The 15,192-nt window shown below is 37.4% G+C and overlaps 1 protein-coding gene across 1 annotated transcript; it reads left to right on the top strand.

Moving 5' to 3' along the window:
• Window positions 1–270: 270 nt before the first annotated feature.
• LOC132108484 (uncharacterized) lies at window positions 271–5,667 on the top strand. The gene is made up of 14 exons (XM_059515184.1): window positions 271–579; window positions 1,140–1,238; window positions 1,329–1,412; window positions 1,533–1,595; window positions 1,675–1,815; window positions 1,898–2,234; window positions 2,342–2,627; window positions 3,105–3,338; window positions 3,493–3,578; window positions 3,754–3,858; window positions 4,201–4,394; window positions 4,544–4,708; window positions 4,790–5,034; window positions 5,475–5,667. Exons 1-14 carry the CDS (start codon window positions 341–343, stop codon window positions 5,495–5,497), a joined length of 2,301 nt encoding a protein of 766 aa, XP_059371167.1. The 5' UTR covers window positions 271–340; the 3' UTR covers window positions 5,498–5,667.
• Window positions 5,668–15,192: the final 9,525 nt, after the last annotated feature.

Genomic DNA, 15,192 nt, shown 5'->3' with positions numbered 1-15,192 from the left:
TGCCCGCAGAATAACATAGGTTTCATAGACAATAGGACGAGTTGTATTAAAGGCAGGGTAGGTAGTAAATGTATAAACAACTTTCTTCCAAATTTGTTTAAACTTTCTATATATATCAATGCATAATTAAAATGTAAGTACTCTGATAAAAAGAGTATAAAAATCGAGTGACTCTAGACCGTTTAATCCATTTCGGGACAAAACATAGGATTGGCTTAGGCGACTGTCACTCTCTCGCAACCATGGCAACCACCCTTTTGCTACACATGACCTGCCCACTTGCGCGCGCACGTTTGATTTGAGGAATTCAAGAGGCACGGAACCTAGGAATACCAAAACAATGGCAGAGAAACAGCAAGCAAAATTCACAGTACCAGCCTATGCAGTTAGTGAAGGCAAACCAGGCAAAAAAAGGAAGACAGTAACAGTCCAAGAAAAGGCAATGAACAAAAAGTCTTTGGATAAACAAAGAAATAAAACGCGAATTAACATCGGCGTGGCTTTCCAGCGATGGCGAGAACTGAGGGAACTCAAGGGGCTGAAAAGTGACTCCTTGATGGCTTTATTTCTGCTGGACAGGTAAATCTTTCTTTTTGTATTTTGATCATACATATTTTTTTTGTTTATTTTTTCATGAAGCATGTGTCATTAGCACACGTAGCTGCGTAATATAGCTAACATAACATTACTTAGCGAGCCGTAGTAGAGACGATAAATAATCTATAGGCCTAGCTCAAGTTGATAGCTGTAGTGTTGAATTGTGCATAATTTTGCTTTAGATAACTAAATGCATGTTTAACAGATAGTAGGCCTAACGTTACTCCGCATCTAGGAACTTTTCTTAGAACTATATTTACCCTCTGTCTAACTCTTTTTACCTTGTTCACTTGTAAGTTTACCTGCACGTTTTTTTCGCCTTTGTTTTGTTTTTATATTCTCTACCTATGTTTACTGATGTCTTTATCTTGTATCTGTGTGTGTCCTACACACTTTGTTGTATGTGTGTGTTATTATTTTGTGTCTGCAATGCAGTTGTGAGTTGATATTTGAGTGTATGTTACTCTGTTTATCTGTAATCAAGACATTTTATAAATGTGATGTAATTGTTGTGTTGATTTGTTTTTGTTTTTTTTTATTAGTTATGAGAAAGACATATCAACGTCCACACCATCGAAAAGTGGATTTACAATGCCACCACCACCTGTATCCACTATTGTCTCTGAGTCGCTTTCTGACCGGTGAGACTTGTATGTTGTGTCGTTCAGTGAACGAGTGACAGTTTTTATAACAATCAACATGTTTATCTGTTTTTATTGTCATTTTTCCAGAGATGATGACTTCTCAGTCCCTGGAGTTGAAGAGTTGGATAGTAGCAGCGTACAGGATAAAAACATTCAGGAATTAGATGCAAGGTATTGATTAGTGAGACATTTGTATACATTTTTTTTCAAACTTCACTTTATAGTTATTGTCTCCATCATTACTTCAACCAGTGATGGTGACATAAAATCTTCTTTTTTATCTCTCTTTAGTATGTCATCACTGGATCTGGATGTCATCAGTGAAGATGAATTTAACAACATTAAAAACTCAATGTAAGTTGTTGTGTTGACTGAATAGATGTTTTAAATTATATTGTTAGATTGAATATAATTTTCCAATTTTATTACATAGTATCGAGTGGGAAGATGACACCTGGTGTCCTGATATGGAGACAAAGTCTCTGTCATCATTTGAAGAAGACGAAACAAAGGAAATAGATACAGACTATGATGACAGTGATGATGATGACTATATGCCACATATTTGTGTGTGGTAGGTTCAATACTGTATGACTATTATATTGAAGTTATTCATATGTTTGCTAGATATTTTTTAAATATTTGTGTTACAACAGGACTGGCGGTGCTCTGAAGACTCCGATTTGTCTGGATTCCCTTCAAACAATTAGTATGGAGGACACTGTGCACGATGCTGAAGACAACTCCCAAGACCCTACTATTGCAGACATACATCCAATCCCAGAGACTGCTAAAATCATGGTTGAGGATGACATAATTGGCCAGCCAGCATCTATAACATACCACAGTTGTCTGAAGCTGCTTGCCGAATATCTTGTTCTACCTGTGAACATGTGTACTGCTAAGGACACAAACACTAATGCAGAGTGTGGGGCACATAAACCATTTGAGGTCAACATCCATTCCAGGGGTACAGCTGCAATTGTGGAATGGGTCTGAACTTTGTGTGACTGTATTGATAACATGTTTTGAACAATTTAAAATGTTTTTGATGTGTAATATAGGTTAAATATATTTTTTTAATTGTCTTTCTTTTTCAGATATGTTGTAATGGTCACACTGTTTGGAAATGGTCTTCACAGCCCAATTTTAAATATGGAATGCTTGCTGGGGACTTTATGTTGGCGTGTAACATACTGCTGTCTGGCAACAACTATGCCAAGATTTCTCTTCTCTTTAAATTTATGAATATGGGGATGGTGGAGAAGTCATCTTTTTTCCGAATACAAGACTCATACTGTGTGGATACCATGAAGGAATTCTGGAAGGAGAAGAGAGCTGAAATCATTGCCCAAATACAGTCCAAAGGGCCTATTGTGGCCTTAGGTAAATTCACATACACACACAAATAAACAGGATATCTATTAAAAGAGAGTACAGAATATTTCAAAAGATGCATTTACAAGAGGCAAGGTGTGAATGATGGCTAAACCACATAGAATGTGATCCTCTGATTTGTATGTATAACCCTCTTTTTACACCTTGCCTCATGTGACCCTATTGACTCAAAGGATGGCAGTGTGGGTCAACGACAATCAGCACCACTGTCAAGGTGACAACCCCACTATAGGTGAAATACCAGTAACTAAACATCACTTGGTAAAATGGAAACAGACACTTTGATGTATAAATGTTTGTGTTGTTTGTTTTACAAAATCTTCCATTAGTAAAATATACCGGCCTTATACAGAGCTAATCTCATCTACGGTTGCCCAGTGATTTTATGCAGTTATATACTGTATGTATAAAATGAGTATGTCATTGTTGAACAGTATTTAGCTCTTTTGCTTTCCCTTATAAAAGGTGATGCTCGGATGGACAGTCCTGGATTCTGTGCACAGTATTGCACATATTCAACAATGGAAAATGAAACTAAACATATAATCAGTATGGTCAACATCGACAAGAGGGAGACCATGAGGAACTCTGTTGTAATGGAGAAAGAGGACTTTCAACAGACCTTCGAGGCACTCCGCAAAGAAATAAACTTGACTGAAATTTGTACTGATGCTCATTCTCAAATATCAGCTCTCTTCAGTAAGCATCTTTACTACAGTCTTTATGGTTTTTGTAAAGCACCCCAAATTTCTGCACTCATTACAGACAAAATACATCACTCTGATTATGACATGATATTGTTTTGGGTTATTTTGGGTGAGTATGCATTAAATTCCTAGCTTTTGTCCTCCAGACAAAGGGAAATACAGAGACAGCGGAGTCTACCACACTCTGGACGTCTGGCATGGGTCCAAAAACCTGAGCAAAAAAATTCATGCAGTAAGTATAATAAATCCGCATCAGTAATCAATTTCATCTGATCACAATAAAAACTTACATAACAGCACCCTTCCATACCTTTTTATTTATTTTTTACATATATTATTGTATCTTTAATCCTGTTGACATAATCATAGTTTACCTAACACAAAAGAATAATTGTTTATGCATCCAGGCAGGGCAGCAAAAGGGGTGTGCCATTCTCCAGATGTGGAATAAAGACATCTGCAATCACTTCTGGTACTGCTGTAAGACGGCAGATACCTATGAAGAGTTTATTGTGAGTATTTTCTTCTTTGATATATTTTTCATTTTCAATATTTAGAAAGAGAAGAAATTGAAGCATCTCTTTTCATAAACTAAACTAACTTATATAATCACCCGTTTTGGTTTATAGGTTTAAAAATGAAATAACTGATATAGTGGGTATTTATTTTACAAATGTTGTGACATATTATGTGTATTTGTTATTACTTTTGGCATTCAATTACATTTATAATGCTTTAGTCCATCACTTTTTAAATCTAAAAATTACAAATTTTTATGCTGTTTGTGTAAAATCTTGTTGTGACTTGTTTATGCAATTAGAATTTGAAATCAGTTTGTAAATGTTTTACCACAGGACATGTGGGTGGGAGTCTTGCACCATGTCACAGGAGAACACACGTGGGCTCTTGGTGAGTGTAAACATGGCCCCTTGCTGGACGACAGAGATAAAGAATTGATTGAGAGTGGTTCAGTGGCACATGAGAGGCTGGCTGAAATTATTCTCGATGAACGCTGGCTGAAGGTCGTCCCCAAGTATCTGAATTTCAGGTACATAAGCAACTTTATATAGCTCTATATTGTAAATGGTCAAATCAACTGTGTGAAAGACATTTTACTGTAATTGACGTCGATATTACATGAACAAGATTATTATAAAAAAAATATATTGTATGTATTTTTATCTAATGTGCACTCAGGTCAACTGCAGATTTGGAGTCGTTTCACAACCACATACTGATGTATGCCAGCAAGCGCTTCAGCTTTTCCCCACCAGTTTATGCTGCCCGTACCATGCTGGCTGGCCTCGATTACAACCATCATCTCCATAGACCAGCCAGGAGAAAAGCTGATGGCACAATTCAGTAAGTTTTGAATTCTTTTTATAAAATAAATGTTACATTGTAAACTTTTCACTAAGCTGATACACTTCTCTATATTGTCAGGTATGGCAAGGTGTACAACAAAAAGTCCAGGAAGTGGAGGTTATACTCATTGAAGGTGGAGAAGGACTACAGCTACATCTCTGACCTACAGCGTGCCATCCTCCTTCGACGGATATCAGCTAATAAGGGGATGCCTAGAAGCAGAACCAGGAGACCTGATGATCCCCGTCAACATGGCGTACTGTCTGGTGCACCTGCTCCATCAACACAGGAGCTATTGCAAATTCAAGTCAGCAGAGGGTTAGGTGAGTTCTTTAAATACTGGTACCTCTAGTAGTACCAGCTATTTTATGAGCTATATGGATTTATTGAAAAAAAAAATTTATGTGAATTTAAATTTCAACAATACATATTACACAATTTTAACTGTAACATATCAAACTCATAAACTGTTATTATAATCTAAAGTGGTTATATAAAAGTCATGATACAACCCAAATATCACGTCGGTGACTTTATCATCCAAGACAAATGTAGTAGTAAATATGATTTTGGCAAACTAAGTAAAAAAAAAAAAAAAGGTGTAGAATAACGATCATTTATGGCCAAGATAAACACACAATCAAATAAAACTCTTCTCCCATAATAGATTATATATATAACGTTATAATATTTAACAGTAATGTGTTTGTTTTTGAAATGTGGTAATCATGTCAGAGAGATAATTATTATATTCTATGTATAGGTCAATCGCTGCCGAAACAATGAATAATCTCCACAGGACCATAGCTGATGTGATGCTACGTCCCAAGTCTGACCCATCTACCAGTCAAGATACCTCTGGAAACCCAATGTCTTATATGTGTAATTGTTGATTGTGCTAATGTTTTTTATATTTGTGATTATAGTTTCTAGCTTTAGTAATACAGAAATAAAAAAGTGACATTCTACATTTGGTTGTCCTTATTGCAGAAATAATACATACATTTAGTTTTGTAATCAAATGTGGTTTCTATTGCAAGTGTAAAGAATTAATTTATCATTTTCAGTAAAAAAATTTTATTTAAAAATAAACAAAGAAAATAGTATACCACACAAAAAAAATAATTGTAATATTGTAGAATGTAAAACACAGAAACTATGTATATGTATTCATCCACACAATAGATGGACAGTTCTCTAAAGCACTCTAGACTCTTAGACTCTACTAGGAATAAAACCTCTGTACTGTTGCAGTGGATCAGGATAACGATCGCGTATCTTCCAGACGCAGCAACTTGGTATCACGACTCTGTGACCCTGTCCCAATGCTCCATACTGCCACACTACAAATTGCCTGTATGCTGCATGACGAAACTGTCTATTACTCTGTCCTGGTTCTGGATTATCAGTCAATGCACGAATGTCATTCCAGATACGTCTGGCAAGGCGCAGAACACCCTCTTCCAAAATGTAGGCTTCCATGTGTGGCAGTATGGAAATACAATAATCGGGATGTTGTCCACAGCACTTTTGTTCTACAAATGTGGCCATTCCTCTGCACCGCTGGCAGACACACCAAGCGGGTTGCCCTGACACAAGAGGGCCTGGTGGAGGAGCATTTTCTGACATCCTTTCCAGAACATCAAACATAAGACTTGGGTCACGCGTCAGGCAGAGCTCCAGGACTTGATGTGCTTGTTCCAGGCTCAGTCCTCGAATTCTGGCCTGCAATGGAAAAAATGTAAATATTGGTGTGATTACACAGAACATTTGTCAACATGATTCAATTTTTTATTTTATTTTTATATAGCTTCGTGTTCTCTGAGATGACTTGTGTGCACATTACACTCCAGATCATATATACCTGTTCACATGCCCTTGTTTGAGCTTGAAGATCCAAAACTCGACGCAGGTCCTCTTGTCCAAGAAGTGCTCCTTGCCCTGCACTTCGACCACCCCGTCCTCGGCCTCTACTTCCTTGGACCCTAGTTGCACGGCCTCTTGCACGACCTCCTCTGCTTCGCCCTCGACCCCAGACCTGTCCTCGAGCTGACGATGCGGTACTTGTCTCTGGAGTGTAGTCCTCATCAGAGTCAACAATGCTTTCATCATGGAAACTCTTAAATGCAGAAAAACGTATATGTAATGAATCTTACACGAAATTCATCTTCATCACAGTGTAAATGATGGTAATGGAAAAACGTGTATCATGCAACCTGTTTTTAGCTTTGCCTTATAGATAACTAGCCTGTTAGCGAATCAAAAAATATATATTTTAAACTTTACCAATATCAATATGCTAGCTTGATAGTGAGTACTAATATAATTGGCATGATATCATAATTATAAAGTTATTTTTATTACATGTGATTCTGACATGATGTCACTACATGCACTGTGCTCCTTCTTCTCCGCTCGTCTCAGGTAAATAATGCGTCTTCCAGCTTAGTGGTCGGAGTCGCGCTCATGTGTTTTGGGGGCGTGGCTTTGGAAGGAGCAGAGAAGGGAGGGGGTGGAGTGAATGGAAATAATGGGCTGTCTTTAAAACAGTCGTTAGAGGTCTACAGACACTCAATTTTTGTACTTTCTTTTTCAGAGTACTTACATTTTAATTATGTATTGATATATAAATAAAGATTAAACAAATTTGGAAAAAAAGTTTTTTATACATTTTTTACCTACCCTGCCTTTAAGTGTTGAAACTTTAATTGAGGACAGTAAGAATGTTAGGGCTCTAGATACGGCTTTGGATGCGTCTAGCTCAGGGATTCCTGTACATTGTTCGGTTCCGGAAACAGAGCCCCAGCAGCAGGGCAACTGGGTGACGGTGAGGCAGCGTAGTCGTGGGTCAAAACACCGCGCTTCTGTTCCGATCAAAACATTAAACAGGTTCTCCCCACTCAGTGATGCACCCACTGAGAAACCTGATGAAAGTGCTCTAGTTATTGGTGATTCTATTGTACGGAACGTGAATATAGAGACACCAGCCACCATAGTCAAATGTTTACCGGGAGCCAGAGCGCCTGACATCTTGGCAAATTTAAAAGTGCTGGCTAATGCTAAACGTAAATACAGTAAGATTGTTATTCATGCCGGCGCTAATGATGTTCGACTTCGCCAGTCGGAGATCACTAAAAATAACATTAAAGAGGTGTGTGAACTTGCAAGCACGATGTCAGACACTGTAATATGCTCTGGTCCCCTCCCTGCTTACCGTGGTGATGAGATGCATAGCCGATTGTCATCACTCAATGGCTGGATGTCTAAGTGGTGCCCACAGAATAACATAGGTTTCATAGACAATTGGACGAGCTTTTGGGGCAGACCTGACCTGTTTAAAAGAGATGGTCTTCATCACTCCTGGGGTGGCGCCACTCTTCTCTCTAGAAATATGGCAAATAGTTTTAGTGTTTATACTTGACTAACTGGGGCCCAGGTCAGGAAGCAGACAGACTGGCTAAACCGACCGTCTGCTAGCTGCCTCCCGTCACAGAGGTCAGTTAATTCTCAGCACATAGAGACTCTTTCACCTAGATATCACACTATAGAGACTGTCTGTTCCCCGAACTAGAAAATACAAAAAACGTCCAAACCAAGTTAAGATTAACAATTTAATTGAGGTTCAACAAATAAAAAACAGAAGCAATATGGATAAACAAATGATAAAGCTTGGCTTATTGAATATCAGATCCCTTTCTACGAAAACACTTTTTGTAAATAATATGATCACTGATCATAATATAGATGTACTCTGTTTGACAGAAACCTGGCTAAAACCTGATGATTACATTATTTTAAATGAGTCCACCCCCCAAGATTACTGTTATAAACATGAGCCACGTCTAAAAGGCAAAGGGTGGAGGTGTTGCTTCAATTTATAACAACGTTTTCAGGATTTCTCAGAGGGCAGGCTACAAGTATAACTCGTTTGAAGTAATGGTACTTCATATAACATTATCCAAAGAAACAAATGTTAATAATAAATCCCCTGTTATGTTTGTACTGGCTACTGTATACGGGCCACCAGGGCACCATACAGACTTTATTAAAGAGTTTGGTGATTTTACATCCGAGTTAGTTCTGGCTGCAGATAAAGTTTTAATAGTTGGTGATTTTAATATCCATTTTGATAATGAAAACGATGCATTGGGATCAGCATTTATAGACATTCTGAACTCTATTGGTGTTAGACAACACGTTTCAGGACCTACTTATTGTCAAAATCATACTCTAGATTTAATACTGTCACATGGAATTGATGTTGATGGTGTTGAAAGTATTCAGCCAAGTGATGATATCTCAGATCATTATTTAGTTCTTTGCAAAATTCATATAGCAGAAATTGTAAATTCTACTTCTTGTTACAAGTATGGAAGAACCATCACTTCTAACACAAAAGACTGCTTTTTAAGTTATCTTCCTGATGTATCCAAATTCCTTAGCATATCCAAAACCTCAGAACAACTTGATGATGTAACAGAAACTATGGACTCTCTCTTTTCTAGCACTTTAAATAAAGTTGCTCCTTTACGCTTAAGGAAGGTTAAGGAAAACAGTTTGACACCATGGTATAATGAGCATACTCGCACCCTAAAGAGAGCAGCCCGAAAAATGGAGCGCAGCTGGAGGAAAACAAAACTAGAGGTATTTCGTATTGCTTGGCGGGAAAGTAACATATCCTACAGAAAAGCATTAAAAACTGCTAGATCCGATTACTTTTCTTCTCTTTTAGAAGAAAACAAACATAACCCCAGGTATTTATTCAATACAGTGGCTAAATTAACGAAAAATAAAGCCTCAACAAGTGTTGACATTTCCCAACACCACAGCAGTAATGACTTTATGAACTACTTTACTTCTAAAATCGATACTATTAGAGATAAAATTGCAACCATTCAGCCGTCAGCTACAGTATCACATCAGACAGTGCACTATAGACCCCCTGAGGAACAGTTCCACTCATTCTCTACCATAGGAGAGGAAGAATTGTATAAACTTGTTAAATCATCTAAACCAACAACATGTATGTTAGACCCTATACCATCTAAGCTCCTAAAAGAGGTGCTTCCAGAAGTCATAGATCCTCTTTTGACTATTATTAATTCCTCATTGTCATTAGGATATGTCCCCAAATCCTTCAAACTGGCTGTTATTAAGCCTCTCATCAAAAAACCACAACTTGACCCCAAAGAACTAGTTAATTATAGACCAATCTCGAATCTCCCTTTTCTGTCCAAGATACTAGAAAAGCTGGTATCCACACAATTATATTCCTTCTTAGAGAAAAATGGTATATGTGAGGATTTCCAGTCAGGATTTAGACCGTATCATAGTACTGCTCTCCTTAGAGTTACAAATGATCTGCTCTTATCATCTGATCGTGGGTGTATCTCTCTATTAGTTTTATTGGATCTTAGTGCTGCGTTTGACACAATTGACCACAACATTCTTTTGCATAGACTTGAACACTTTGTTGGCATCAGTGGAAGTGCATTAGCATGGTTTAAATCGTACTTATATGACCGCCATCAGTTCGTAGCAGTGAATGAAGATGTATCCTATCGATCACAAGTGCAGTATGGAGTACCTCAAGGCTCAGTACTAGGGCCGCTACTCTTCACGCTTTATATGTTACCCTTGGGAGATATCATCAGGAAACATGGTGTTAGCTTTCACTGTTATGCTGATGATACTCAGCTCTATATTTCTTCGCAGCCCGGTGAAAAACACCAATTTGAAAAACTAATGGATTGCATAGTCGATATAAAAAACTGGATGACGAGTAATTTCTTACTGCTAAATTCTGAAAAAACAGAGGTGTTAATTATAGGACCTAAAAACTCTGCTTGTAATAACCTAGAACACTGTCTAAGACTTGATGGTTGCTCTGTCAATTCTTCGTCATCAGTTAGGAACCTAGGTGTGCTATTTGATCGCAATCTTTCCTTAGAAAGCCACGTTTCTAGCATTTGTAAAACTGCATTTTTCCATCTCAAAAATATATCTAAATTACGGCCTATGCTCTCAATGTCAAATGCAGAAATGTTAATCCATGCATTTATGACCTCAAGGTTAGATTATTGTAATGCTTTATTGGGTGGTTGTTCTGCACGCTTAGTAAACAAACTACAGCTAGTCCAAAATGCAGCAGCAAGAGTTCTTACTAGAACCAGGAAGTATGACCATATTAGCCCGGTCCTGTCAACACTGCACTGGCTCCCTATCAAGCATCGCATAGATTTTAAAATATTGCTTATTACTTATAAAGCTCTGAATGGTTTAGCACCTCAGTATTTGAATGAGCTCCTTTTACATTATAATCCTCTACGTCCGCTACGTTCTCAAAACTCAGGCAATTTGATAATACCTAGAATATCAAAATCAACTGCAGGCGGCAGATCCTTTTCCTATTTGGCGCCCAAACTCTGGAATAACCTACCTAACATTGTTCGGGAGGCAGACACACTCTTGCAGTTTAAATCTAGATTAAAGACCCATCTCTTTAACCTGGCATACACATAACATACTAATATGCTTTTATTATCCAAATCCGTTAAAGGATTTTTAGGCTGCATTAATTAGGTAAACCGGAACCGGAAACACTTCCCATAACACCCTATGTACTTGCTACATCATTAGAAGAATGGCATCTACGCTAATATTTGTCTGTTTCTCTCTTGTTCCGAGGTCAACGTGGCCACCAGATCCAGTCTGTGTCCAGATCAGAGGGTCACTGCAGTCACCCGGATCCAGTACGTATCCAGACCAGATGCTGGATCAGCACCTAGAAAGGACCTCTACATCCCTGAAAGACAGTGGAGACCAGGACAACTAGAGCCCCAGATACAGATTCCCTGTAAAGACATTGTCTCAGAGGAGCACCAGGACAAGACCACAGGAAACAGATGATTCTTCTGCACAATCTGACTTTGCTGCAGCCTGGAATTGAACTACTGGTTTCGTCTGGTCAGAGGAGAACTGGCCCCCCAACTGAGCCTGGTTTCTCCCAAGGTTTTTTTTCTCCATTCTGTCACCGATGGAGTTTCGGTTCCTTGCCGCTGTCGCCTCTGGCTTGCTTAGTTGGGGACACTTCATCTACAGCGATATCGTTGACTTGATTGCAAATAAATGCACAGACACTATTTAACTGAACAGAGATGACATAACTGAATCCAATGATGAACTGCCTTTAACTATCATTTTTGCATTATTGACACTGTTTTCCTAATGAATGTTGTTCAGTTGCTTTGACGCAATGTATTTTGTTTAAATCGCTATATAAATAAAGGTGACATTGACATTGACATTGACAAGTTAACCCTTGTGCATTGTTCAAATTTACTACCCTTTCGTTATGTTCAGGATGAAAACATCCACTCAATTAAACTGCTGAAGAAACTGAAGAACTATGACACCATATAATCATGCATTCTTGATTGTTTGTGGTTTTCCCTTTTGGGAAGAGGTAAAATTTGTTATCTTTTACAGTTGATCACTAGGTGGGACCATTAACCCGTTAGATAGGCCTGTGCAAAAAAAGGCTTAGTTTCTGGTTTGTATATGGAGTTATATGGAGTATAACAGCAAATTATAGTGTTTGTGTGTGTGTGAGATTCTTGATTGTTGGTGGTTTTCCCTGTTGGGAAAAGGTAACATTTGTTATTTTTACAGTTGATCACTAGGTGGGACCATTAACCCTTTAGATAGGCCTGTGCAAAAAAAGCTTAGTTTCTGACTTGTATATGAAGCTATATGGAGTATAACAGCATATTATATGTGTGTATGTGTGTGTGTGAGAAAGAGAGAAAGAGAGTGAGTGTGAGAGAGACCTTTGCGCACTTACCTTGATGTATCTGAAAAAATGTGCACCTCAGCTCTCAGAACTACATGGAGTAAACAAAAGTGTATTTATGCACCTGCTGCCTTTTAATGGTGGTGATAAGTATAGACTAAACAAAAGTAAAGTACGTGGATTTAAACACTTGCATGCCATCGTGCTAGTCATTTAATGGTGAGAAGAGCAGCAAGCAACACGAGAAAGGGCTAGACTTGTACCAAAGTTTTAGAAAATGATTATGCAGCTTAAGCCCTCCAGCGAGCTGCAGCTTATTTGAAGTTGGTATTGCATTTTGGTTCATAATACATTATGTTCATAAATTTGATGCAAAGTAGATTTTTTTTTACAGGATTTTAAGGTTTTAAACTGGCTTTACCATCAAGAAAAGACGAGCATTTCACACATAGGCCATCCGTACTTTTCACCATCAAAAGGCAGCAGGTGCATAAACACACTTCTTTTTTTATTGTTTACTCCATGTAGTTCTGAGAGCATGAGGTGCATATTTTGATTTTTTTCAGATACATCAAGGTAAGTGCACAAAGGTCTCTCTCACACCCTCTCTTTCTCTCTCTCTCTCTCTCTCACACACACACACACTATAATTTGCTGTTATACTCCATATAACTCCATATACAAGCCACAATCACTTTTTATATTGAAAATATGCAATTATTTTCGTTTTTTCCCCCCAAATCAGTGACATAATTTATGAACTTGGTAATTAAAGAGTTAAAATCTTAGATTTTTTTTAAACATTTGGTAGTTTTGATCAGGACTGAGGTTGATTAATAGATTTATGCAAAAAAAAAAAAAAAAAAAATATATATATATATATATATATATATATATATATATATATATATATATATATATATATATATATTTATCTGATACATTTTTACAGCAGTTTAATTTAGTGGATGTTTTCATCCACGAACATAACGAAAGGGTAGTGAATTTGCCCACAGTGTACCGTTGAGTTTTTGAAAAATTTCTAAAAATATCGGTCAAAATAAGATTTGTCACTAAAAATCATTCCATTAGCTCAAACGCAGGGAAAGTTGTGGCCAAAATAAGACTCAACTTTACCCCCTAGTGGACAAAAACGTCCCCAGGGCAGACCTGACCTGTTGAAAAGAGATGGTCTTCATCCATCCTGTGGTGGTGCTGCTCTTCTCTCTAGAAATATGGCACATAGTTTTAGAGTTTGCACTTGATTAACTAGGGCCCAGGTAAGGAAGCAGACAGACTGGCTAAACCAACCGTCAACTAGCCGCCTCACACCACAGAAATCAGTTAATTCTCAGCACATAGAGACTCTTTCATCTAGATATCACACTATAGAGACTGTCTGTTACCCAAACTAGAAAATACATTTAACGTCCAAACCAGTTTCAGAGTAACAATTTAATTAATGTTCATCAAATAAAAAACATATGTAGTATGTTTATGATAAAGCTTGGCTTATTGAATATCAGGTCTCTTTGTACGAAAGCACTTTTTGCACTTTTTGGAATAAGTTTCTCTCTTATTCCGAGGTCCCCGTAGCCACCAGATCCAGTCTGTATTCAGATCAGAGGGTCACTGCAGTCATCCGGATCCAGTATGTATCCAGACCAGATGGTGGATCAGCACCCAGAAAGGACCTCTACAGCCCTGGAAGGCAGCGGAGACCAGGACAACTAGAGCTCCAGATACAGATCCCTGTAAAGACCTTGTCTAAGACGACCACCAGGACAAGACCACAGAAAACAGATGATTCTTCTGCACAATCTGACTTTGCTGCAACCTGGAATTTAACTGCTGGTTTTGTCTGGTCAGAGGAGAATACAGCGATATCGTTAACTTGATTGCAAATGATTGTACAGACACTATTTAAACTGAACTGAGATGAAATCACTGAATTCAATGATGAACTGCCTTTAACTGTCATTTTGCATTATTGACACACTGTTTTCCTAATTAATGTTGTTCAGTTGCTTTGACGCAATGTATTTTGTATAAAGCGCTATATAAATAAAGGTGACTTGACTTGACTTGTAAATGATATGATCACTGATCATAACCTAGATGTGCTCTGTTTGACAGAAAACCTGGTTAAAATCTGATGATTACATTATTTTAAAAGAGTTTACCCCGCAAGATTACTTTTATAAACATGAGCAGCGTCCAAAAGGTAAAGGGGAAGGTGTTGCTACAATTTATAAAAATATTTTCAGTATTTCTCAGAGGGTGGGCTTTAGGTATAACTTGTTTGAAGTAATGGTGATTAATTTAACATTATTCAGAGCAGAGGTGGGTAGAGTACCCAAAAACTGTACTCAAGTAAAAGTAAAAGTACTTATAGAAATATTTACTCAAATAAAAGTAAAAGTACTAGTCTGAATAGTTACTTGAGTAAGAGTAAAAAAAGTATCGGATAAAAAATCTACTCAAGTAGTTAGTTACTAGTTACTTTGGGTCATATATACTGAGTCTATTTTTATTAAAATATATAGATAAAATGTATGTAATGTATGTGTGTGTATATATATATATATATATATATATATATATATATATATATATATATATATATATTTCATCAGCCTTTACTCCAGTCTTCAATGTCACATAATCCTTTAGAAATCATTCCAATATG

This window comes from Carassius carassius, chromosome 28, assembly GCF_963082965.1.
Source record: "Carassius carassius chromosome 28, fCarCar2.1, whole genome shotgun sequence".
NCBI classification, from domain to species: Eukaryota; Metazoa; Chordata; class Actinopteri; order Cypriniformes; family Cyprinidae; genus Carassius; species Carassius carassius.
The sequence above is the reverse complement of the archived record's forward strand: the minus strand, read 5'-3'. Positions and strand labels throughout refer to the sequence as shown.

Excerpts from the sequence above, each read along its gene's own strand:
- LOC132108484 (XM_059515184.1), top strand. The coding sequence starts at position 341 with ATGGCAGAGAAACAGCAAGCAAAATTCACAGTACCAGCCTATGCAGTT. Across the intron at positions 4,709-4,789 it reads AAAGCTGATGGCACAATTCA|GTATGGCAAGGTGTACAACA; the intron begins GTAAGTTTTGAA and ends CTATATTGTCAG. Across the intron at positions 5,035-5,474 it reads TCAAGTCAGCAGAGGGTTAG|GTCAATCGCTGCCGAAACAA; the intron begins GTGAGTTCTTTA and ends TTCTATGTATAG.